The sequence below is a fragment of the Notolepis coatsorum genome (assembly GCF_963971535.1).
Source record: "Notolepis coatsorum genome assembly, chromosome: 3".
Taxonomy (NCBI): Eukaryota; Metazoa; Chordata; class Actinopteri; order Aulopiformes; family Paralepididae; genus Notolepis; species Notolepis coatsorum.
The window spans coordinates 75,439,596-75,466,615 of record NC_140167.1 but is presented as its reverse complement, the minus strand read 5'-3'; the positions used below and the strand labels follow the sequence as shown (position 1 = coordinate 75,466,615).

General features: G+C 42.3%; 1 protein-coding gene across 3 annotated transcripts in view; it reads right to left on the bottom strand.

Moving 5' to 3' along the window:
• cherp (calcium homeostasis endoplasmic reticulum protein) overlaps positions 1–26,703 on the bottom strand; it is a 62,308-nt gene extending 35,605 nt beyond the window's left edge. For all 3 annotated transcript variants that reach the window (XM_084310409.1, XM_084310410.1, XM_084310411.1), the window contains exons 1-12: positions 26,553–26,703; positions 25,152–25,325; positions 23,354–23,392; positions 18,946–19,115; positions 12,889–13,026; positions 9,181–9,332; positions 5,785–5,896; positions 5,491–5,580; positions 3,108–3,402; positions 1,966–2,123; positions 862–1,122; positions 39–261 (exon numbers count right to left, since the gene is read on the bottom strand). In XM_084310409.1, coding sequence (XP_084166535.1) covers positions 39–261; positions 862–1,122; positions 1,966–2,123; positions 3,108–3,402; positions 5,491–5,580; positions 5,785–5,896; positions 9,181–9,332; positions 12,889–13,026; positions 18,946–19,115; positions 23,354–23,392; positions 25,152–25,325; positions 26,553–26,577 — 1,837 coding nt within the window. In that variant the 5' untranslated portion in view covers positions 26,578–26,703. The remainder of the gene's footprint in view (positions 1–38; positions 262–861; positions 1,123–1,965; positions 2,124–3,107; positions 3,403–5,490; positions 5,581–5,784; positions 5,897–9,180; positions 9,333–12,888; positions 13,027–18,945; positions 19,116–23,353; positions 23,393–25,151; positions 25,326–26,552) is intronic.
• Positions 26,704–27,020: the final 317 nt, after the last annotated feature.

The following is a 27,020-nucleotide window of genomic DNA, read 5'->3' as shown; positions in this document are numbered from 1 at the left end:
CAGTTCAATTGTTCATTTAGGAAAAGAAGAATGAGTACATTTGTCAGGACCCGCCAAGGAGTCCTCACCTCCGGGGTAGTCCCCCTGGTAGTCGAAGTGGTGTGGGGGATAGGGCGGCCTGTCGAAGTGGTGTCTGGGCGGGAAGTCGTCCTGCATGAAGCGCGGGGGGAAGCGTCCAAAGTTGTGTGGTGGCGGAGGGGGCTGGTTGAAGGGCGGGGGCTGCTGGTGGGGAGGGAAGGGCCCTCTGAAGTGTGGAGGTCTCTGCGGTGGATAAAGAGTTACGGCAGGTTAATGAAAAGACGTGGACGGAGGCGAACGCCGTCTTCGCTGAAAATCTTTCAACATGGAGGTCCATAAATATTTGGACATTGACACAATTTTGAGAATGTTGGCTCTGTACACCACCACAATGGACTTGAAATTAAACAACCAAGACATGCTTTAAGTGCAGGTTATTTACATCCAAATCAGCTAAACAGTGTAGGAATTACAACAGTTTCTACATGTGCACCCCCTTTTTAAGGGACCAAAAGAAATTGGACAATTGGCTGCTCAGCTGTTCCATGGCCAGGTGTGTTATTCCCCCATTATTACACCGCAGACTGCTATGAATGAGCTGCAACCTATAGATATTGAATAGGTTACATTTAGAAATGGTCTCGTTTCTGTAAATGCTACTGTTGAGACCAAAGACCAGTAAGTCTACACGCCAGTTTTGCTAGTTATCAACTGTCAAACTGACACAAGTAAAGCGCAACAATATTCCTCTTTCCATTGTATCTGAATGAGACAATGCCTGAAAGGTTATCCGAGTCATTCACCAGGGACTATGTGCGAAAGGGGCTAAACACAAACACATGCCTGCATCCGTGGAGGGAAGGGGGGCTCTCTTTGGCCCCAGGGAGGCGGCTGATCCGGCTGGTTGCCCCAAGGAGGCTGCTGGTCGTACTGAGAGTTCCACGACTGGGGGCCGGAGTCGGACCCACCCGGTCCGCTCCAGGGGCCCCCTTCCCTGGGAGGGCCTCCGCTCCAGCTGCCCGGGTCCCGCTGGTCGCTCCACATGCCCTCGTGGCTGTTCCATGGAGGACAGGGCGGGGGAGGCTGGTTAGGGTCAAAGGGTGGCTAGGGGAGGAGAAGGAGAGACGAGAGAGGCTGATTCAATCGTTATCCTCTTTTTTCCTCAATAAACACATGTACAAAACGTCAGACTAAATGCCATCAGACTGAAGAAAATACCTTCAGTCTGGAGAAAGTACCATCAGAGTGGAGAAAATACCATCAGACTGGAGAAAATATACTTCTTACATGATCGAAGAAACAATATAGTAAAAAGAAACAACATAACCGTTGTGTACATATTTCCGTTCATGTTCACTGTTCCGTCATTGGTTCATAACAACTATCATGATCATCCTTTTTATTAGTCATGGCGAAAGACATTCAACCTTAATCCGACTCTGAATCAAAGTATCAAACTTAAGCTGATGGACTGAAACATTCTTGTTGAACTCTCTTTGAAGAAAACATTTGGTCCAAACAGAATCTGATGGAAAATAAAAACCTGACTACACTCTTGTGTATCTTACATCAACTTATATACCTTCCCTCTAAACTTTGGTACCTCCCTATTTGTAAAAAATAACCTATTGTACTTCAGAAAAGAATGGCACCTTCATCATAAAAGTCAGATTAGGGTTCTCCTAAAGTTAGCTCTGGAGTTCAATTTGGTTGGAAGTGTGTGGATTCAATGAGTAAGAGACAAAAGGGGGTGTAGATACAGGGATTGAAAAGAGAGAGAGAGAGAAAGAGGGGCATGTACCGGTATGTATGGCGATAATTGTTGTCATTCAGCAATGCTTCATTTTTAAAACACAGATTTAGACATTCCCTGATTAGGTGGCAAAAACATTGCTCCTGCATCATGAAGTAGTTAAACTCTCACACACGCCAAACACGTGTCCTTACCGGCTGGTTGGGGTTCCAGGGGCCTATATGCTGGGAGTCGTACCAGCCAGGTTTGGTGGAGGGGAGGTCCGGGGGTCCGCTGGGGTCGCAGGGGTCCTGCTGCCTGGATGGAGCTCCGTCATAGTCCACTGGAGGAGGGGCCGCGCCCGTCACCTCCCCTGAAGACACCACACAGACAAACATTACAATTAGGGCTGCGACTAACGATTATTTTGTTATTAATTAATATGTTGATTATTTTATTGATTAATCTAAACTATTAATTTACCAGAAAAAACAACAATTGATTACATTTGCAATTTAACTAAATTATTGAGTGTGGTACTACTATCCTTAGGTCACATGGGTAATTGCCTCTCTGACACCACCTACTAAATACCCAGAGTAGGAGATGAGCCATGAAGTTTATTTATGTCTATAAATGTTGTGTAGTGTGGATGCCTACTCTACATGAGTAGGGTGAGTAACCTACATGCCATTACAGCTTTTTATATATTTAGTTTTTGGCTTTAGATAGAAAAATAAATTTAAACTACCAGCCAGAGAGATTTTCCACTGGCCAAAAATTATAGATAGTAAGGCTGAGACCACTTATTGATAATTATCAATAACTGCGTGATATCGATAAGTGGCGTCACATAGATATATTTGCATCGATTCTTTTAATTTTTTAAATACTTTATACTGTACTCAAATAGTAGGTCTTGTGGCATGTTTTAGTTAAAACATCCCCATTTCTTGTAAATTCAGATGAATTGCAACTCTGCATTCAATATGCAGTGCACTCCTCCATCACATCCAGAGACCACCAACTATAAAATAAGAAGGATCACTGTGGTAGTTTTGAATGGGGAAATCTGTAACACTAAAGATGGCGGCAACAACAAAGAATTGCTGCAAAATAAACATAAATTTGTTGTTTAAATAATAATCACAAAAGAGAAAAAGAAAAACGTGACATTTATCGATCATTTTGTCCCGATTTATCAATTCTTCCAAATGGCATATCGTCTCAGCCTTAATAATAAGCCCTCATTGATTGTTTAATTTCACAAGTGCATTGTGGCAGTGTACAGAGCCAGAATGATGGAAACTGTGTCAGCCTTCAAAACATCTATGGACCCGACTGTGCCCCTCCTCACCGGGGGGCTGCTGCGTGGCCCTGGGGGAGGTCTTCTCGGCCTCGGCAGCCGCAGCGCTTGCCAGCTGTTCCACGGCGGCAGCCTGAGCAGCGGCCGCCTGCGCTGCAGCCGCAGTCTGCTGCTGCTGCTGCTGCTGCTGTTGCTGTTGCTGTTGCTGTTGCTGCTGCTGCTGCTGTTGCTGCTGCTTCAGGGTGCCCACGAAGTCCTCGTGCTGCGTCTTCAGCGCCTGGATCTGCTGCTGGTAGGCCTGCTGCACCGGCTGGATCACTGCTGCGTACTCTGTGATCAGAGACGCCTGGCGGAGGACAGGAGAGGTGGTTTAGACCAGTGGTTCTTAACTGGTCTAGCCTCGGGACCCAACATTTTCATTAGTCATTAAGTCGCGACAAAATTTTTTGAACGACTATGATTTATTTCAATATATATTTTCTTTTTGCAGTAATACACAATCTTTCATGCACTGTTAAAAACATGAAATAAACACAAAAAAATTCAACAAAAGTGCAACTAGGGCTAAAAACTCAATGAAATAAAATAATAATAAATAATATATGCTTCTTAGCAGATTTCTTAGCTTAACATAACAGACCTACGTTTGGGGGAACTAATGGGATAACTGGGGTTGCAACAAAAGTGCAACTAGGGCTAAAAACCCAATGAAATAAAATAATAATAATAATAATAATAAATAATTATGCTTCTTAGAAGACTTCTTAGCTTAACATAACAGACCTACAGTAAGTTTGGGGGAACTAATGGGTTAACTGGGGTTGCAACAAAAGTACAACTAGGGCTAAAAACACAATGAAATAAAATAATAATAATAATAATAATAATAAATAATATATCCTTCTTAGCAGACTTCTTAGCTTAACATCCCAGGGAACTAATGGGATAACTGGGGATGTTGTTTGCTCCTGACAAGAGTCTGGGGTGAAGTCTGGGGTGATGGTAGACAAAGCAACTCTGAGGTCATGCTCAATGTCCAATCTGTTCCTCTGCTTTGTCTTCAGCTGGACCAGAGCTGAGAAGCCACTTTCACAAAGATAGCTAGTGCAAAATATGTTTTTATAAAAATAAAAATAAAATAAAGAATTTCCTTTATTTTTTATTTTTTAACACATCCCCTGGGTCGCGACCCACCAGTTGAGAAACACTGGTTTAGACGGCCCCTCATTTCAAACCTGCACTTCAACTCGTGAGACATTTTTGGAAAAATACTTTTTTGAAGACTCAATCTTTTATAAAGAAAATCATTTTATTTGAAGATAATGATAAAACATGTATTATGTTTTATTCAATATATGCCGTTATTCTTTTTATCATATTTATTGATTTTTTTTTATTAAAACACATTGAATAAAAAAAATTGGCTGTTCTTTGACCCCTGTCAATGATCTTTGCACCGCTGGTGCGCACAAGCGAGTTGGGAACCCGACGGCACACAGGGCCAGGGTGAGACCTCCTTACAGGGGCCAGGGTGAGACCTCGTTACAGGGGCCAGGGTGAGACCTCCTTACAGGGGCCAGGGTGAGACCTCCTTACAGGGGCCAGGGTGAGACCTCCTTACGGGGTGAGACCTCCTTACAGGGTGAGACCTCCTTACGGAGTGAAACCTCCTTACAGGGTGAGACCTCCTTACAGGGTGAGACCTCCTTACAGGGTGAGACCTCCTTACGGAGTGAGACCTCCTTACAGGGTGAGACCTCCTTATGGGGTGAGACCTCCTTACAGGGTGAGACCTCCTTACGGAGTGAGACCTCCTTACAGGGTGAGACCTCCTTACGGGGGCCAGGGTGAGACCTCCTTACAGGGTGAGACCTCCTTACAGGGTGAGACCTCCTTACAGGGTGAGACCTCGTTACGGAGTGAGACCTCCTTACAGAGTGAGACCTCCTTACAGAGTGAGACCTGAGACCTCCTTACAGGGTGAGACCTCCTTACAGGGTGAGACCTCCTTACGGAGTGAGACCTCCTTACGGGGTGAGACCTCCTTACAGGGTGAGACCTCCTTACAGGGTGAGACCTCCTTACGGAGTGAGACCTCCTTACAGGGTGAGACCTCCTTACGGGGGCCAGGGTGAGACCTCCTTACGGGGTGAGACCTCCTTACAGGGTGAGACCTCCTTACAGGGTGAGACCTCGTTACAGGGTGAGACCTCCTTACAGGGTGAGACCTCGTTACGGGGTGAGATCTCCTTACAGGGTGAGACCTCCTTACAGGGTGAGACCTCCTTACAGGGGCCGGGGTGAGACCTCTGCACTGGTTTGGTTTTAATTTGATTTGAAAGTCTAGACCCCGAAAATAAGACGACAAAAATCTATTGGGAACAATACAGTATGTGAAGCAAAAGCATAGATGTAGTCTTGGGTCTCCCCTCACCTGGTACTGGCCCAGACCCAGCGCCGGGTTCTGAAGCTGCTGGATGGTCACCTCGTCAAAATAACCATTCTTCTCCCAAAGCTGTAGCAGCTACACAGAGAGACAGAGAGAGACTAATCAATACAATGGAAATGTGATTCTACTGGATGTGTATCTTTGATTTATATCTTTTGTCTTATATTATACCTTTTGTCTATTTCTGGTTTAGTTTTCAACAGAGTAGAACGAGTTAACGACAACCTGCCAACATCTAAACATTTGTCAGACACGCAGTAACGCAGGCTATCAACTCACCCTGGTGATCTTCTGCTGCTTGTCTTCTTCTACAGCTAGGAAGCTGGTGCAATAGATGGGCACCACCACCTTCTGTAGCGCCGCCAGCAGGTCTCTCTGCTGCTTCCTCTGGCTGTGAGGACACATTACAACTAGGGCTGTTAACACATTCCCGGCCAACCACGTATATATACGTGATTCTGCGCCAGCGCTTGACGGCCAACCACGTATATATATACGCGGTAAACTCGTTTTTGCTTTTATTGCATTTTAATAGTGCGGTGGCTTAGCAAACAAATTTGGACGCGCCGGACAAAAGCACAACATTTTTTCCATGTGTTCCCCATCACCATAGCTTTCATTTTGGGGTAGGGGCCACGTCATCATGACGGATTTCAAGATGGCCACCATGTAAAATCAAGGTTCTGCCCATTAATAAATATCTTGGTCCATAGCGCGCTCAATATTTGAGCGAACACAAAGGTATTGGTATCCCTGTAAACTAGAGCAGGGGTTCCCAAAGTCGGGGTCACCGCCGCGGGGGGTCGCCAGATGATAAAAAAAATAAAAAATGTCCAGGCCAGTGTTTCTAGTTGCACCAGCGCAATAGTTAGATAACCTAGGTGGGGAACAACCAGGAGATCACTGCAACTCACAAGTTGGAGAACTATCTCTCTCTCTCTCTTGCTCTCACACACACACACAAAGGGAGCCGCATGTGATTGGTGGAGGCGGGACACATGCTAGCCTGTAATAATCCCCCCCAGAAAAATCTACTTTGCATTTGATATATTGCAAATATATGCCATCAAACACACTGGCATTTAAAGGGTTAGAATTATAAAATGAATATGTGGTGTTATGATCAGGGCTGAAGTTGTATTTATAAATATAAATATTGTATTTATCAATTACAAAAGAAACTGAAAATCCATAAAAATCTGTGTTGTTGCTAATCATACATATGCTAGCCTGTTTTTTAACAATAATTTGTGATGCCATCACAAACACTGGCATTTAAAGGGTACAAATAAAAAAATTCCTGCACCAGAATGCAGGAAATTAAGTCTTTGTAACAAAAAAAATCCTGGTGGGGGACCCCCAGACCCCCTGCTTAAAAAGTGGCCTGACTGGGGCTATATTTTGCACTATATTTCCTGGCCTGAATGATTTCCCCAGTCCAGCCCTGGTTAAAAGCCTCCAATGCGTATTAGTGTGTGTGCGTTTGAACGTTTCAACCATACATTTCCATTTATATATATAAAAAAAAATTAAAATTAAAAAAATATTTTAACCTCCTATAATAGTGGGGGTCGCGGCTCTCTGACACCGGTTTTTTTGGGTCGCGGCCTGAAAAGTTTGGGAACCCCTGAAATAGAGAAGCTAAGCTTTCCATTGGTACCATTTTCATTAAGCCCAACTGTTGGGAAGGGGGTTTTAATAGGCAATGATTCAAAATTATGTTAAATTTTCGACCTAGAAGAAACTGCCATGCTCATCTTCCAAAAGGTCCCTTGGCTGTTCACATGAATATATCAGAGTGAACATTGGTTTTATAGGTACCCACAAGCAACATTTTCAACCATAAACACACATTTGTAATAACAAAAAATAAATAAAGCTAACGTTAGCTGGCTCCACTAGCAGCCTGTCGATGTACTAGCCTCAGCAAGCTAACGTTAGCTCCACTCTAGCAGCCTCCTCCCTCCCTCCCTCTCTCTCTCTCTGCTAACAATCCTGATTCAATTCTTGAACCTATTTAATTAAAAAGGAAGATATTGATGGACATTAGCTATAGTATAGCTCAGCAGCTGTAACAGAATAACAGTGTTTTACCCCTTCAGAAGCATTTATATAGACATTTTAATACACCGTGATATATACCATTACAGTCTATGCTTCAAATTATACTGTGATATACATTTTAGACCATACCGTCCAGCCCTAGTTTGACACCAAAATTGATCTTCTATGTTCAACATTCTAACAACAAACCCTAACCCAATGTTCGACACATTTGTACCACATGCACAAACCTGCTTGATTATTGCCCCAAATAGCATGCAAGTTGGACAAAGTGGGTATGTCTGGAAAGAAGAGGCTTGTGGGTACCTATAAAACCAATGTTCACTCTGATATATTCATGTGAACGGCCAAGGGACCTTTTGGAAGATGAGCATGGCAGTTTTTTCTAGGCGAAAATGTAACATAATTTTAAATCATTGCCTATTAAAACCCCCTTCCCAACAGTTGGGCTTAATGAAAATGATACCAATGGAAATCTTAGCTTCTCTAGTTTACAGGGATACCAATACCTTTGTGTTCGCTCAAATATTGAGCGCGCTATTAACCAAGATATTTATTAATGGGCAGAACCTTGATTTTACATGGCGGCCATCTTGAAATCCATCATGATGACGTGGCCCCTACCCCAAAATGAAAGCTATGATGAGGAACACGTGGGAAAAATTTGGTGCTTTTGTCCGGCGCGTCCACATCCTTCTCAAATCTGGTGCTAAGCCACCGGACTAATGTCGATCATATGCATTTTGATTTTTATCTCTAGCTTGTGTAGGGCCGAAACGCCAATCAATTTAACGTTATTAGCTTAGCGCCCTGTAACTCGTTTAGCAGGAATTAGCCTAGACCAATCCCATATAACGCTTATATTCATGACGCTATAAAATGGGTACGTATTGATGATTTTTTCTTTCTTTATGGCATATTGAAGGGAAGGTTTATAGTGTCAATTGACAATGAGAATAGACACATAGCAATAATTTAAAATATAGATTTAGCTCTACAAACACCCTCACGCATAGTTAAACCTTGTTATGATAAGCTGGCCTTATAGAGTGGGACCGTCTAATCCCTGTGGCAGTCAATGTTTTAAATGAATGTTCGATAAATATTCTAATTGTAGTGGGTCTTGTGTGGGTAGTTGCGCTTTACTTGACAGACACAACATCACTTTCATTGTGAATCAAAATCAAATGCAAGCCTATCCTTCGAGCTGAAACGAGCTCAACTCGGATGCGGAGAGTCCAACCAATCTACAAAAACATTTCTGGTCAGTAGACGGTAAAATCATGAAACCTGGAGACAAAGTTGTAATGCAGGAAGTGAGAACGACTTGGTTAGTCTATTGCAGGAAGTGAGGACGACTTGGTTAGTCTATTGCAGGAAGTGAGAACGACTTGGTTAGTCTATTGCAGGAAGTGAGAACGACTTGGTTAGTCTATTGCAGGAAGTGAGGACGACTTGGTTAGTCTATTGCAGGAAGTGAGAACGACTTGGTTAGTCTATTGCAGGAAGTGAGAACGACTTGGTTAGTCTATTGCAGGAAGTGAGAACGACTTGGTTAGTCTCCCTTTCAAAAAGCGCTATAGTATTATTATAGTTTGGCATTCTTCCTACCAGTGATGGAGGACGTCATTGGTCAGGTAGATGAGATGGAGGCGGAGCTCGAAGTGTGCCGAATCAGCGGTGATGCGGTTGCGGAGGTGTGATGTCATCAGCTCACAATGGGGCGGAGCCTTAGCGTTGGTGAACATCCAGTTCTTACCAGCCTGAGAGAGAAAGAGAGAAAGAGGGAGAGCAAGAGACAGGGGGAGAGAGTTAAGAAGTTTATCAAATAGGAGTCAAACAATTTAATCCATTTTAAATGGGCACATCACCAAAATACAATGGCGATTTATTTTGCACATGATCTCACATACATCCAAAAACTCTTAAACAGTTTTGCAAATATTAATTTACTTCGACAGTCGAGAGTACATTTGTTTCAATATGGCCACCAGTAATGTCGTCAGGGACATTGAATCCGTGTGTTGTTAATTACAGCTCAGTGAAATTATGTAGATGTTTTTTTGTTGTTCTTTTTTCTTTTTTTTTTCTTTTGCTAAATTTATTTTTCTATTTATTTTTTCGTTTCTTATCCTACAAAAAATCAAAAAAAAATTGTAAAAATCCCTCCCCACTGGGTTGTTTAAGAGGCGTACTCGGATTATACAGCTTATTTTGATTATGCTGAATACTTTGTAAACAAATTGAATAAGAGGGAAGAGCCTGAGTAACAAATGTCATTGAATATGTGAATCAAGTATATTATACTGTATGATTATTGCAATGTGATGTTCATTATGACACAAAATAAAAGAAAGTTAAAAAAAAAAAAAATTATGTAGATGAAAAAATAGCAACAACTTGCTAATCAATACTATACGAACGCTGAAATCTGTTGCCTATACTGAATTTATACCCATCTACTGCCTTCATTGTCTACAACTGCCTTACCCAGTCAACTGCCTATAACTACCTACTTTAACTATAGTACACCCATATAACTCTGTATGATAGCCATGTACAATAATATTGTATACAGCATATATATATATATAATTATTTACTGTATATATACTTATCCACACCCGTCTGAATATAACTGTATATATTCCTGTTTACATACCTGTATTTACTATATCTATATCTGTACATATATACTCTTACTAGTTATACCGCTGGCCAGTATGGCTACTAGTACTAACATAGTGTGTATATATATACATGTATCACTGTACATAATAAATGTAACACTGTACATAGCATTATTACTCAGTAGTACTCATTATTACTCAGTAGTACTCATTTATATATATATATATATATATACTGTATATACCAGTTTAATCACTTGTACATTGCACTTTACTGTGACATTTGCACTCTGGTTAGATGCCAACTTATTTTCGTTGTACTGTACTTGCTGTGCTGTACAATGACAATAAATTAGAATCTAATCTAATGTTTGCATATTAGGGCTGTCAATCGTTTAAAATATTTAATCATGATGAATCGCATGAGAAGAGAATCAGCCTTTATTTGTCATTGTATAGCATACAACGAAATTGCACTTGCCAACTCAATGGTGCATAAAATAGAATAGAATGCATACATAAAAACACAGGACACATGTTAAAAATAGCAGCAGTGTAAACAAAGTGCAGGGTAAAGTGCCCGGTGGATAGCAGCATATGGTTCTCAGCGTCTTTTCATGTTCCGGGTCGCTGGGTCAGGAGGTGCGTGTTTTGGCTGAACCTATAATCGCCTGCCAGAGGGCAACAGTTCAAAGAGGTGGTGACCAGAGTTGGAGGAGTCTTCGGTGCTGTTGGTGGCTCTGCTGAGGCAGCGTGTTGGTGGCTCTGCTGAGGTAGCGTGTTGGTGGCTCTGCTGAGGTAGCGTGTTGGTGGCTCTGCTGAGGCAGCGTGTTGGTGGCTCTGCTGAGGTAGCGTGTTGGTGGCTCTGCTGAGGTAGCGTGTTGGTGGCTCTGCTGAGGTAGCGTGTGGGTGGCTCTGCTGAGGTAGTGTGTTGGTGGCTCTGCTGAGGTAGCGTGTTGGTGGCTCTGCTGAGCAGTGGCGTCGCGTGGGTAAAATAACAGGGGAAGCCAAAAAATTTTAAAAAACATTTAATATTTTTATTAATATATATATATTTTTTTTAAGTCAAGCAGTCACCTTGTACACTACAGTATGGCTCGGCGGCCAGTCAAACTTTCTTTTTATTTATTTAACAGATTGCAGAATGGGTACAATACAGTACGGCTCAATACACACAATTGTATAAGGGGATGCAGACCAGAGAAAGACGTTTGTCTTGTTTACATCAGGGTCATTAATACTGCTGGAGCATTGGTTCATTTTTGGTCCGATTTTTCCTTGCGCGATTTTGCGCGCCGCGTGGGAGCAAATTCGAGACACATATGCAAAAAGGTGTCCCACGGTCTCCTCTATGGCCGTGAATATTTTCACGCGGATCGGAATCACGGCGCGCCCGTGGGACACTTTTCCGTTTCTGCGAGTTTATTCCACGCTTTCGGTTTTCCTCTGCATTTTCGGGGCTACATGTGAATGAGTAAAAGTTGCGGGACGCCCAGATGTTTCCACGATAGAAAGCTTGCGTGGATCCCATAATAGGCTCACTTAATACAGCGTTTTTAAAATCACGCGACATTTTCAGGGTCGCGAGCCGAACTTTTCCCCTCGTTTTCGATGATGGAAGTGATTTTCGGCACGCCGAGAGGTACCCGTGGATTTAATCTCGCGAGGATCGGGGCAATATTCGGCCCGTGGAAGCAGTCACGGGTTAATACAATGTTCAGAGTGCAGAGGGGAGGTGTGCAGAGGGGATGCCACACATGATTCTGCTCACAGCCCTGTTTTAAACTTTTAAGGTGTGGCAGTCAGCTCGAATCTGATTGGCTAGGATCGGTTTTGGACTCTACATACATGAATCACATGGTTGAGGCTGGAGAAAGAGACCTACCCCCTGCCTCCTCTCCTCTATAGCTGCAGTGAGCACAGTGAGTCCGACAGTGTGTTAGAGGGAGTGAGAAGGAGAAGAGGGAGACATTTATATAAAAAAAAAAAAAAATTACAACACAGATGCACAGATGAAAAAGAATGTAAACTATATTAATTTTTTTTCATTTTTTTTTTTATATTTGATATTAATTCATATTTTAATAGGGAGGCCTGGCTTCCGTTGGCTTCCATAAGGATTCGCCACTACTGCTGAGGTAGCGTGTTGGTGGCTCTGATGAGGTAGCGTGTTGGTGGCTCTGCTGAGGTAGCGTGTTGGTGGCTCTGCTGAGGTAGTGTGTGATGGCAATGTCCCACAGAGAGCCGTGAGCAGCCAGTGATCCTGCCGTTTCCTCTCTGGAGCGCGTTCTTGTCCACAACAGAGCAGCCCGCATACCATGATTGTCCATAGTTAACTGTGATTAATCACGTTTTAATTACACATTCTTTGTCTGTTCAAAATCAAATGTTTTATACATGGGAGTGGACAGATATGCTTGCTTAATGGAAATGTATGTTTATTAGATACAAATAGTCCAGAAAAACACAAAAGTATTGCATTTAGCATGAAATAAATATGTTGTATTGTACCTATACAGTGTGTGTGTGTATATATATATATATTATTATTATTATTAATAATAAATACATTTAATGTGCGTTAGGCGTCAAAAAGATTTGTGCTGCATTTGCGCTAACGTGTTATTATTACCATGCTAGCTATGACAGCCCTATTGCATGTATTTGAATAGATGCGGCGGTGGCTTACGGAGATAGCATCTTTAGTGCAGGTGTCTATGATGGGCTGCAGGAGGTTGTCAAACTCTAAGACGTCCAGCTGGGTCTCCAACAGCAGCTTCTGGGTCTGCTGCTCCATGGCCAGGGCTATGGCTGTTTCCCCCTGCTCCTGTAGGGAGAGGGGGAGAGGGAGAGAGGGAGACAGAGAGAGAGACAGAGAAGACAGATAGAGAGAGAGGGAGAGAGACAGACAGACAGACAGATTGCAGTTTACACAACTAGACAGCGGGCCGAAGCTTGCTAGAGGCTTTCGTTAGTGAAATGATTTATCTGGGTTTAGAGAGGATATGATATTTCAATATGAACTACATATACAGGTGCTCAATAAATTAGAATATTGTGGAAAAGTTCATTTATTTCAGTAATTCAATTCAAAAAGCGAAACTCTTATAGGTTATAGATTCATTACACACATTACATTAAGTGAAATATTTCAAGCCTTTATTTGTTTTAATTTTGAAGATCATGGCTTACAGCTCATGAAAACCCCAAATTCAGTATCTCACAGAATTAGAATATTGTGAAAAGGTTCAATATTGTAGTCTCACGGTGTCACCTAACTGAAAACACCTGCAAAGGTTTCCTGAGCCTTTAAATCGTCTTTCATTCTGGTTTAGTGGGCTACACAATCATGGGAAGACTGCTGACTTGACAGTTGTCCAGAAGACAGTCATTGACACCCTCCACAAGGACGGTAAGCCACAAAAGGTCATTGCTGAAGAAGCTGGCTGTTCACAGAGTGCTGTATCTAAGCATATCCATAGAAAGTTGAGTGGAAGGAAAAAGTGTGGTAGGAAAAGGTGCACAAGCAACAGGGACAACCGCAGCCTTGAGAAGATTGTCAAGCAAAGCCCATTGAAGAATTTGGGGGAGCTTCACAAGGAGTGGACAGAGACTGAGTCAGAGCATCAAGAGCAACCACACACAGACGTGTCCAGGACATGGGCTACAACTGTCGCATTCCTCGTGTCAAGCCACTCCTGAACCAGAGACAACGTCAGAAGCGTCTTACCTGGGCTAAGGAGAAAAATAACTGGACTGTTGCTCAGTGATCCAAAGTCCTCTTTTCAGATGAAAGTAAATGTTGCATTTCATTTGGAAATCAAGGTCCCAGAGTCTGGAGGAAAAGTGGAGAGGCACATCATCCACGTTGCTTGAAGTCCAGTGTGAAGTTTCCACAGTCAGTGATGATTTGGGGTGCCGTGTCATCTGATGGTGTTGGCCCACTGTGTTTTCTCAAGTCCAGAGTCAATGCAGCAGTCTACCAGGAGGTTTTAGAGCACTTCATGCTTCCTTCTGCTGACAAGCTTTATGGAGATGTTGATTTCATTTTCCAGCAAGACTTGGCACCTGCCCACACTGCCAAAAGTACCAACCATAACTGGTTTAATGACCATGGTATTACTGTGCTTGATTGGCCAGCAAACTCGCCTGACCTGAACCCCATAGAGGTATTGTCAAGAGGAAGATGAGACGCCAGACCCAACAATGCGGACGAGCTGAAGGCCACTATCAAAGCAACCTGGGCTTCCATAACACCTCAGCAGTGCCACAGGCTAATCGCCTCCATGCCACACCGCATTGATGCAGTAATTCATGCAAAAGGAGCCCCAACCAAGTACTGAGTGATCATACATGAACACACTTTTCAGAATGCAGACATTTATAAATTAAAAATCTTTTTTTTCATTGGTCTTCTGTAATATTCCAATTTTCTGAGATACTGAATTTTGGGTTTTCATTAGCTGTAAGCCATACTTTAACAGTGGACTTTGTTCTGCACTCGGTAAGGTCTTAATTCATATAGAAATGCATTTTTACTTAACTTTACAGCATTATTCAAACGTGATAGGATGTTAGGAGTCGTCAGCAGTTTATATGCAGTCAAGTCTGGCTTCAGAGATTACACATGGCAAAGTGTGGGTAATGAATACTAGCCAGTTTACAGAGACTAACATTACGTTAGCTACAGTAACTCCTGGTTGTGTCTTACCGTCTTTCTCAGATAGCAATCGAACATTAACGTTAGTGGAAATCAAACAACTCTAACCCAATGATAATAATAGTTGTTTCACATTCTTGTTGAGTGTTACTTTATCTATTGTAGTAGCAATGCTCCAAATGTATTGATTGTTTTTCTGTTTCCCCAGATGCTCAACCCTGGACCACACTACAGATATCTTCTAGGCCTAATCTAACCTAGCCTGAGGAGTCTATCGTAATTAGGGATGCCCCGATCACGTTTTTTGCCACCGATACCGATCACCGATCGTCTTGAGCCATATCGGCCGATACCGATAGTTTTTGATAAAAAAATTTTTTTTTATAAAATATATATATTATATAATTAGACTTGTAGTTGTATTATCTGCGAGACAACGCCACCACGCAACAAGTCAAAATGCTCGCTATCTGCAAACAACTCCACTGTCTGTGTGTATACTCTGCTTTGGAATCACATTCAGCGTGGGGCCTGAGTGCTGGGGCTGACGTTCTGCAGATGGATACTATTGAGTCAGAGCGATAGTTCCACAGGGTCTGAAACATGTTAGCCAATGTTCAGCTGCAAAAACGAATAATGTCAATTATGTTATAAGACATTGATATCAGGAGCTATCTGTAGCTACTGCTAGATGACGTTAGACAATGCATCATGTATTAAAATAAAGTGAACTATTTAGTTTACTGGATCATTTCGTTGTGATCTAACGTGAGCTAACGTTAGCTACCTATGCTAACGGAGGTCTCATGCTGGCGCATCCCTATCATTCTTAAACTGAAATGCGCATTTGTTGATATCAGGAGCTATCAGTAGCTAGCCAGTTAGACAATCTATTAAACTAAAGTGAATAGTTGACCATGTAGTTTTGTTTAAACAGTAATGTTAGCTCGGTAGCTGTTAGCTCATGAGCGATAGCTAGTTAGCCAACGCTACCCAGCACTTGCGAAAATGAATGCCAAACTGTCACGTTGATATCAGGAGCTATCAGTAGCTAGATAACATTATACAACACCTCATGTATTAAACAAAAGTGAATAGATGACTGGGCCATTTTGTTTAATGCTGGTTATGTTGAAAGAGGAGCTCTGCGGTGCTCATGGACTCGACTCTTGCCGTAAGAAGGGTTTGTTGACATGAGATGGGTATGGGAGGGGGAGGAGTAGGAGGGGCAAGACGCGCAGCAGCAGAGCTCTGTGTGGCTGTGAGAGAAGAGCGAGTGAGAACTCCGCTGAGAATTGGATCATGTTTTCCGTGTCATCGATCGGTTTTGACGATCGCCGATCATGTCACCGATCGCATATTTATACTGATTATCGGCCGATAACGATCGGTGGCCGATCGATCGGGGCATCCCTAATTGTAATCTTGAAAGCTCAAAGATTGAGCTCTTGAGGTGACTCTGGCCCTGCTCCATATCCAGAACGATTATCAGAGTGGCAACTGCAATTATACAGGCCCTTTCCAAAAAAGATTTTATCATGATTGAATGACAGGCCATGGTAAACGGCACAGTGAATACACAACATACAGTCCCCTTATATATTGTTTTGGATAGAAGTGGGGCCAGGCTAATCTGCAGAGCTCAACTTTTGAACATGGGGGATAAGGATGGTCATCCTCTCACAGAAGCTGACCGGGCACCACTCTCACACAGCTCTCTACTCTGTCTGGGCCCTGGACACCCCTGCACTATACTAGTTACACATCACAAAATCAACATTCTGTTCTCTATTCCAGGCTAGATCTGACCTGGACTCATAGATGCTGTGCCCATGTTACAGGATTAATACACATCTCTTACACCCATATTGATTACAGAACCAAAACCAGGGAAAATTACAGGGCCAGTCCAGTAAAATAATGTATAATAATTGCATTTGGTACAAACCTTTTGTGGTCTTAGTAAAATTGTCCTTCCTCTTGTGGGCAGCCTCTATGTTAGCTATTTTTATTGCATTCATTCATTTCATATATCTTTTCTATTCTATTTATTTTTGGGCTTTCTGTATTTTTCACCCATCCCAATTGAGTCGTTATGCCAATTCCCTTCCTGGTCGTTGCGTGCATTGCCCCACTGTCGGCCTGGGGAGGGTGTAGAACTACCACATGCCTCCTCCGATACATGTGGAATCGCCAGCCGCTTCTTTTCACCTGACAGCGAGAAATTTCACTGGGGGAACATAACGCATGCAGAGGTTAACGCGATTTCCCCCAGATCCCCTCCCTGCTGATCAGGCGCCCCGACCGACCAGTAGGAGTCGCAGTTTACAACGACCAGGACACATACCCCACCGGCTTCCCAGAGTCTCTGCGGTGGTAGGCGAGTCAAGGCGAGTGCTTTGTCCACTGCGCTACCGAGCCGTACCCATTCATTTAATTTTAGCTACTGTTTATATTGTACATATCTCGCATTCCTGTATATTGTGTCCTATATCTTACTTTTGTGTTTTATATTGTCTAGATCCTTCTTTTTTTTTTTACACCGTGGGAAGGGGGAAACGCAATAAAAATGTTCTGTATGTCTTGCACAAATGGAAAACTGACGATAAAGTTGACTTTGACTTCGTTACATTAGCAAATTGCATATAGCATTCTCTCCTTCCACTATCTGAGACACTATTTTGCAAGGGCACCGTTGCGTTAGCGCCGCCCAGGATGATTGTGATTGGTTTAAAGAAATACAAACAAGCCAGAGCATTTTTTTTTCACCTATAGTGGAATGCTAATAGGTTCAGCCAGACCTCTCTCCAGTGCTGGCACAGCGCTAATGTGTAACTTAAGTGTGGAGAGAGGTATGACAATGCAAGACTAACAGGGCTTTCCCTAAACAATGGTATAGGCGTGCAGCGCTATGACAATGCACAGCACTACCATGTGTTTATTAAAATAATTATAATAATTCATTTAAAAAGAAACATCAAAGTGTATATTTTCAGCACTATGTTTGTTTACCATTGATTTTAAGTGTTTATGAGAAATATGAGTTTATAGAATTCTCTGCGCAACGCATCGGAAACCGGATAATATAGACGCGAGGAAATTACTCATTCATGTTTGTAGTCCTAAGAAAGAGAAGACCCATGGCTTTTGAATTTCATAAAACTACACTACCCAGCTCACATCAGCCCATCAACCGTTTAACGTTATTTAACGTCTAGGAAAAAAACGCCATTCAATCTGGTCAAAAGTTAACATTATGCGAAAGTAACTGTACTTATAGTAATTTAATTCACGGTCTGCCCTGTAACAGGCGCCTGGTGGTACTAAATCCAGATATAACTGCCATTGGAAAGGGGAGATTTGGAGATGTATGAGTTGGCCATAATAAGGTAATTTATAGGCCTGATATTCTATATTCATATTGGATGTATCCGGATGGCAAAATTCAGTACTGTATCTACAAAACCCTCTGTAAACCATCTGCCCTTTATTCATTTCCTTAGATTTTTTTGTACACTTGATCTCAGGAAGGTGCTGAATGAGCTCAGTGGCAATGTCCCTAGATTACCAAGAACATGCAAATGGACCTTGTAGAAGTGGAGCAATCTTCCATTTATTATTTTATTTGGATATGTACTTTTAGGCGGATTCTCTGAAAATATGGCTAGGGCTTAAGAGGTTAAGTAGCAGGAAATTACAGAAAATGTCTTTCTTTATTGCAAATGTTTTTGACTCCCCCTCCGGACAGCTCCCCTGGTGGCGACTTGGCACTATCTTCTGTACCTGTCTAGGCTGGTAAAGCTATGCCTCCTAAAATGTGAATCGGAAATACAGAAATACCGGCTACAGGCTTTCCGGTTTCCGGGCACCCCCTGATCTGTTTATAGTCCCCAGCAAAACAAACAACAAGCAGGTCTGTCAGCCTGTCGAGGGAGGCGATAACGAGGTTGTTTCTGGGGGGAATACATTTTCATGAGCACCGTGTCGTGATTTCAGGGGTGGGACTTCCTACCTGATTCCCACTTTCGGCCGTAGTGCTTTACCAGGCTTTATCTCTCGAGATAAAGCTGGGAACGAGGTTAGTACCTGTCTGAGCGTGTGCAGGTGCTGCTCCTGCTGCTGGAGATTCCATTGGCTCTGCTGGACGAGGTCGTCCAACGAAGGCGTGGCCGGGGGCGGGATCTGGGGGGCGGCGATGATGGGCATTGGCGGGGGGACGTCGAGTACGACTTCCGTTCCAACTGGGTTGTACATGTCTGCAAAACACCAGTACAGCAACATAAGACTGAGCCGTCCTGTGCCTGATGACGTGCTACATTTCAGGGCCATGATGCCATTATCTATTGATGCCCCCAAGCATCAAATATAATACACGCAACATTTAGGATGCTTGGTCAGCGTCGGACAAGCATGTTTTCAATTAAAATGACCTAAAACAATAAATCTACCAAATATAGTGCCCACCCCCCCAGAAAACTGAACAAGGCAATTTATAGTAGGGATGGGAATTTAATTTGACTGACAATTCATCTTAAATTATGCAATCGATACAATAGTCTAAAATAGGCCTGAAATATAAAAATATATATAAATAAAATAACAACAAATGTTTTTATAGAGTAGGACAAAACATATAAGCTTTGTACAACTGATATGTAGAGCTACATTCTGGAATGTATACAGCCTCTGGATATAGGTTCCATTTAGAATAGCTGAACTTTCCCATCCCTGATCTATAGTGCATGCTTTGCACAAGCAACAACCTTATTTTCACCTTCAATACCTGAGAGAAAAAAAACAATGCTGAAAAGGAACATGTTGGCATTATTCCCAAACCGTTTTCAAACTGGGGGAAGCGTTGTGGATTAGAATAGTCAGGTGATCACATTGAATCATACATCATAAAGGCTCCCACAGTCGGGCGGAACGGACTCCACAAAGGTCCGTGCGGACTCAATACGGATGTCCGCAGGGTACGCCTGCGTGAAGCTCACATTTTCTAAACGTGCGGACGTCCGCGTCGCTCACCAGTATCACACAATAGGCTGCTCGGCGTGTTGGTTGGCATCGACCTGCATTAAATATGACACCGATCTGCATTTTACTCTGAACACTCACTCCCAAGAGAGTAGGGCAGGATCATGGTTCTATGGGTAGGATTGGTCCGGTAAGACTTTGGCAGGTAGATGACGCTAAATTTAGTTTTACTATGGCCAATCGTTATCCATTCCAATTCATATACATTTGGACCATGTATTTTTTCATGGCTTTTCTAAATGAAGTGTGTAAAACTGCCAGTTTTATTTTGAAATCTTGGAAAGGGAGATAAACGGTGGACGACGCCATGAGAAAAAGTGTAAACGGCGCGCAAGGATTGTGGGAAATGTAGTAAACTGGCACGAGAAATTTAGGAAATTGGTACTGTGGTACACTCAACTATGAAACCTCACGACTGCAGACATGCCGCGCGGAGTCCGGTCCGCTCACAGTATGCCCAACTTTGTGCATTGCACTGCAGCGCAAACCAGGGTGCGAAATTAACGGGGGCTCGGGGCAAAATGCCTGTGAAAATGGACAAAATGCCCTCAAAAATCATTTAAGGGGGGCACAAAATGCCCCCGACAGTTTACTGGTGCGGGAGCTTGGTGCTGGATTAGCGAGAGGCGTGCAGCTGCGGAGCCGCAGAGCTCACAGTTGTGCCCGCACAGTGCAGTACTCCAATTCAGCCATTGGCAATTCAGCCATTGGGTGGGTGGCGCTGCGGAGCGGTCCCCAGACCGGACCTGATAGCGCCGCTGGCTCTGCGGCTCTGCAGTTGCATACTATTGGGATGAGTTTATCGCTTCGTTGGGAGGCGGAGGTTGTCGTTGGTTTCAGCGATCACGCAGCGTTGGGGGGCCGGGGGGGACAAAAAGCCCAAGACAGTTTACTAATGATATATATATATATGGAGACATTATTAATGTCATTAACATTACGTTATCAAACATAGTATAAAAATGTATATTACTATTTATTTAACCGACAAGTGAAAGACGTGATTTATTAAATCTGTTTTGATCAGACGCCGATGTCAACGTCACTCTCCCCACCCTCTCACATTAGCAGGTGAGCAGCTCACCAGCATTTGATGGCATTTTGAAGACAGACAAGATGGAGCGTTTTTTATCAAACTATAAAAACACGAAGGAAAAAGAGTCTGAGAAGCAGATTCCCCAGGTCCTCAAATAAAAAAAAATGTAAAGCGGAGTACGATGGAGTCGTGGGGATTAAACTGGGTAGGGGTTGAGGAGGATGCTACCGGTCAACATATCATTTATTGCAAAGCTTGTTGTGAGACTCCGGCTGCAAACACGGCTAGTGTTCGAGGAGCTTGTGTGGATCTTTTTGTCCGCGGGACGAAGACTGTAAAACATTTTGGATGTAAGGATGTTTAATAACCATTTATCATAAAAATTCAGTGCCCCCGAAATACAAAAAAAAAGCCCCCGAAAATCAAGCCCTTGATTTTTTTTTTTTTTTATTTCTAACCCCGAGCGCAGCTACGTGGTGCGCCACCCTGGCACCCAGTATACCCAACTCTGTGGGAGCCTTAAGCATAGACCACTGCAACACTTCCGGTATTCTGAAATCATGGGAGAGAGCGGGGGGATTAAATGAATGAATGTGGATGAGAGCCTTGACGTAAGTGGTTGTAGCTACGGCTGTGGGGGTGCTGGAGACAAGATCCAATAGACTTTTATATGCCCCAGTCTCCTGAACACGGAGAGACCAATCCCAAGTCGATCGCAACATTCTCTGCCAAGCTATAGCATGCGCAGATTGCCAACGGAGTCTGAAGGCTGGGGAGCCACGTTGGAATGTTCCATCAGAGGGGGGAAGCTTGTGGTGGGAATGTGAGCGGCAATCGGAGCATCATTACGTAACTAAAATGAAAGAAGATAAGAAACCATGCCTAAAAGTTGCTGTGTGGTGAATTGTACGGGCGAACAAGAAAGACAATCCGGAGATTTGTTTCTTTAATCCCTAGTAGGCAGAAGGAGGAAGAAAAACGAGATACTGAGCTAGTATTTTTTTAAGTATCGTAACCTGCCGCTCATGAGGTGCATTCATTCATTTTCTCCCCCAGCTCTCTCCCATGAGCTCAATGTAACGTGGAAGTGCAGTGGCCTATGGCCTTGCTCAAAGACAAGTTAAAGTGTAGCTTAACACGTGGTCGTTTTGTGGTTGATATTTCCACCCTGCTGCACATTCTGCCCCACCCCAATCAGCAATGGCAGAGTACCTCTTTGGAAGTACCTCCATCAAAGAAAAGTAAAAGAGGTACTCTGGCATCATAGATTGGGGTGGGACAGAGTACCATGTGTTTAGTTACTCTTTAGAGAAAACTCCCTCTTCAATGGTTAACACTATGACAATGGAATCGATGCATTTCTATATTAGCTTACTTACAGAGTCCTGTGGTTAGAGTTCTGACCAGGTTGCGAAGTGGCCACTACAAGGCGCCAACAAAGGTTTTATCCATGTACAACAGAATACCATGCATTTCCTATATTCCTATAACTAGCCTCAGTGTTTCCTATGGTTCAGACCAACATGATGTCTTGGACCTAGCCCCAGTGTTTCCTATGCTTCAGACCAACATGGTGTATTGGAACTAGCCGCAGTGTTTCCTATGCTTGAGACCGCCATGATGTATTGGAACTAGCCCCAGTGTTTCCTATGCTTCAGACTGTCGTGATGTATTGAAACTAGCCCCAGTGTTTCCTATGCTTCAGACTAACATGATGTATTGGAACTAGCCGCAGTGTTTCCTATGCTTGAGACCGCCATGATGTATTGGAACTAGCCCCAGTGTTTCCTATGCTTCAGACCGCCATGATGTATTGGAACTAGCCCCAGTGTTTCTTATGCTTCAGACTGACATGTCTTGGAACTAGCCCCAGTGTTTCCTATGCTTCAGACAACATGAGCTGTGCAGTTACTGTGTAGGCACTGGGGCTAGTTCAGAAGAATCAAACAATGTGTATGCACCAGGACTGCCATTTCTGTTGTGGATGGTTAAACCTCGTTGTGGTGTGGATCAAGGTTCCCAGGTGGCTCAGAAACGGGCCAGAATTCCAACCATGGGACTCGGTAAGTAAGCTAAGTAAGTTATAAATCGATTACACCACGGACACATATGTCATACCACTTAATGTAAAAAAAACTGAACTAGCCATTTATCACAATCACGTTGTAGCCATACAGAACAGCAGCAGCAGAAGCAGCGTGGAAACCTTTCATCAGGCTCTTGTTCAAAAACATCCACATTCAACATGAAATATGCAAACATAGAAAAGATGTAACTGAAAACAAAACAAATAAACAATTGAAAAAAAATTCCTTCAAGCACAGGTGTGATTAAAAAAGACAAGAAATGACCATCTGGCACAAAGACAATTTTGCAACAAACTTTCAAACTCATCTGACAAAACTGTTTCCCAATAAATACCTTCCATCTTATAATCCTCACAATCGTGGGTAGAGGGATCTATGTGGAGAGAAGCAAACTTTTAATGGATTTTTGTGGCTTTACATGAGCCACACAGGTATTAGCAACGGCCAGTTTGTATTACAGAAAACATTCTGGTCTGCTGGCCTCCGTTATGACTGCTTGCACAGACAGCACACCTGGCTTCGTCTAGAGAGGACCAAGAAAACATCAGCTGTTAGGGATGGAACAGTTCACACAACTCTTGGTTTGGTTCATATCACAGTTTTGAGGTCAGTTTTGAGGTCAAGTTTTGAGGTCAAGTTTTGGGATCACAGATTTGGGATCACGGTTTTGGGGTCACAGTTCTAGGGGTCACAGTTTAGTGGGGAAAAGAATACCATTGACTATTCAAATAGATTTTTGCTATGTTTTAACAATAAAAAGTTTTAAAAACGCATGCTTTTGATACGTTAGCTAAGAACATACAGTAAGGAACACATACTTGTCTTGTACAAATTATTTGTTAAGATTCTAAGTGGCCCTTATAAGGGGGCATGTCTGCAGTCTCACTCCGGTGTAGTAGGCAGTCACAGTCGGGTGACTTTGCTCCAGAGGTCCACCCCACTTAGTGGGCATGTTGGATAATCATGAAACAAAGCAGGGCTCGCAACTCACTTTTGATGCTCCAAGGTGTTTTAATTGTTTAATAGCAACAGATACAACATTTCGACCCTTCCGGTCTTTTTCAAGTATGAACACAACGCAAAATTACATCTTTTTATACAGGAAATTAAATGAATAGATTAGCTATCAGCCCCACCTGGTGATCAGGGGAGGTACCAAGACTTGCATAATTGTTTTATACATGATTTAGTAACAATTTATCTTTTACATTTTTTAGACTGAGATTTTTTTGAGAAATATATATATATTAAACACAGTATTAGACATTTCCTGTATAAAAATATGTAATTTTGTGTTGTGTTCATACTTGAAAAAGACCGGAAGGGTCGAAACGTTGTATCTGCTGCTATTATTATCTATTCATTCTGTTTAAACCAATGGGGTTTTCTTCACAGTTGCAGATAAAGATTAGGCTACACTAATATTATAGTATTAAAAACTGATGAGTTATATTCATTAAAGAAAGTTGATTTAGTTGGGCTGGGGCTTCTCCCTGGGCTGGGGCTGGAAAGTTGATTTAATAAAAAATACAAAATAAACTCATTTAATCAGATTAATCACATTATTCAAATTACGGATTTATTTTGAGAAAAATAATAATAATAATAATAATAATAATAATAATAATAATAATAATAATAATAATAATAATAATAATAATAATAATAATAATAATAATAATAATAAAAAAAAGGAAGGTTCGAACGTCCGTTCGAAAAACCCTGACAAAGTTCGAATCCCAAAAACAGGCTTCGGGGACAGCCTTACTCTGAACTAATCGTTACATTAAAGTTGAGAGATGCTCTGTGTTATTATTCCGCACTGGTCTGTGTCAAACGCACACACGTTGTTTATAGATTGTGTAAAGAGTTGCAAGAAGGACTAGCTGAAGGACTCGCTGAGGGACTCGTTTTTTGGGACAAAGTGTCTAAGATCATATTCTGGAACTCTCCTGTAAAGTTAGTGGCGCAGACTCTTGCCTTGGTGAGAATAGGTGAGTGACATTTATACAACTTGGTCAGCCATTTACAAGCAGCTTCCGAGTGGTAAACTTTACAAGGACTGGTTGAACACACCATTAATAGATACCGTTAGTGGAAACCAAAAACGAGCCTATCAATGAACTACATACGCTGCTGCTGCTCGATAGCAAGCTTGCACTTGTAGTAGGTGAAGTAATCCCCTCCAAAGAGAAATGAGAACTTGTGGTTGTCCTTCTGCTTCTCCATGGTCATCTTCTCAAACTCCGGCCCATTCCGGGCCACGAACTGGGCCAGTTTGTCAATGACATTCCTTAACTCTTGATCTAAAACCAGGAAACAAAACAAAAAACGGATTAGAGACGGATTAAATAGCAACTAGAAACACAAGAAAATAACAGACAAAAAAAAATCTGAAACAGATTAATAGGATGCCAGTGCCACTGTTGTATTAACTATAACATTATATGGATAGTTAAAATGCTGAAGTAGGTTATATTCCCCTACTGACAAGAGGCAGTTGAACCAGGCTAGCTAGCTAACTCTGGATAAATTATTGTCGATGTCACTAAATAGAACTGTTTCAGCATTAGTAGTGATGAGGAGGAGAATGGGCATCTTTTGACGAGAGGGGCACTTCACCAAAACAAACAATAATGATTTATTTTACACATAATCTCACACAGCCAGAAACAGTTTTGCACACATTAATTTAGTCTGATGATGTCATCGGGGACATTGAATCCTTGTGTTGTGTTAATTACAGCACCATGAAATGACGACAATGAAAAATAGCTGCTACCTTATATACATCTTACATTTAGTCATTTAGCTGACGCTTTTATCCAAAAGCGACAAGTTTTGTACGTCAGCAGGAAGGGTACAACTCTATTGAAAACTTTATTAACAGATTGCAGAATGGGTACAATACAGTACGGCCCATCAGCTGAGTAACCATGTTTATCAAAGTGTTAAGTGCTACAGTGTAGCAGGTTAGTATATTAGGACATGTGCATGACAGTAAGAAGGTTTAGTTTTAGAAGGTTCGTTTTTACAGTATTTATTATCATTGCATTGAGCTGTAATCAACTGGTGTCAGACTAAATGAATGTGTGCAAAACTATTTGTTTTTGGATGTGTGTGAGATTAGGTGCAACGTTGCTTTTTTTTGGTTTAGCGCCCCTGTTATGACGACAGCTCTGACAAGAAAACCAAAACATTGTGATGAATGAAGAGGCGCGTGAACACAGCAGCTTAGCTTCCAGACTCCATGGATCCCACAGGGAGACGACGATATTAAACACTAACGTTAGTTACCCGTTACGTCCCGGGTGTTTCTGCTCTTTCAAGCACAGCCGTTGTGCAAAACACAGAATGCACATTTGCTGGCATCAAAACAACCATGTCAACTAGCTGCTAAATAAATACAAAACAATCGGTAAAGTGAACTATGTGGCTAAGCTAACGTTACGCTAGCTGTGCGTCAACGTTATTAGCAAACATGCTAGCAGACATTCAATGAAATTCAAACATTAAAAAGCCCGCTGCTTTACCTTCAGGGGGGGTAGGGAGCTCCATGTTTATCTTCGGTTACAGCGGCGAGCCCGCTGGACGTTAAACGACGCCCCAAAGGCGAATAATATCGTTCACTTATACAATTTCACACCAGAACATTGTGGTATTACCAAGTCTAGCGTTATGACCTCCGGAAGTACCGAGTGAGTGTGGCGGATGTGACGACATTGGAGACGACGGCTACTAGGGCTCCATACAGAGTAGTCTCGTGTTTTTAACTGTAGCGCCATCTATCTATCTATTTTGACACTTCTTCTTCTTCTTGAATGAATGAATGAAAACTGTATTTAACCTATTTCAATACACACAATTGTTAAAGTGGAGATGAAGCATAGCGATAAATACATATTCATAGCATCACATTAGTATTTAGATAAGCCACAGAAAAAATCACGTTATAAAAATAAGCAGTTTCTAAGAAAAAACGATTTGTTATGTGCTTTTTT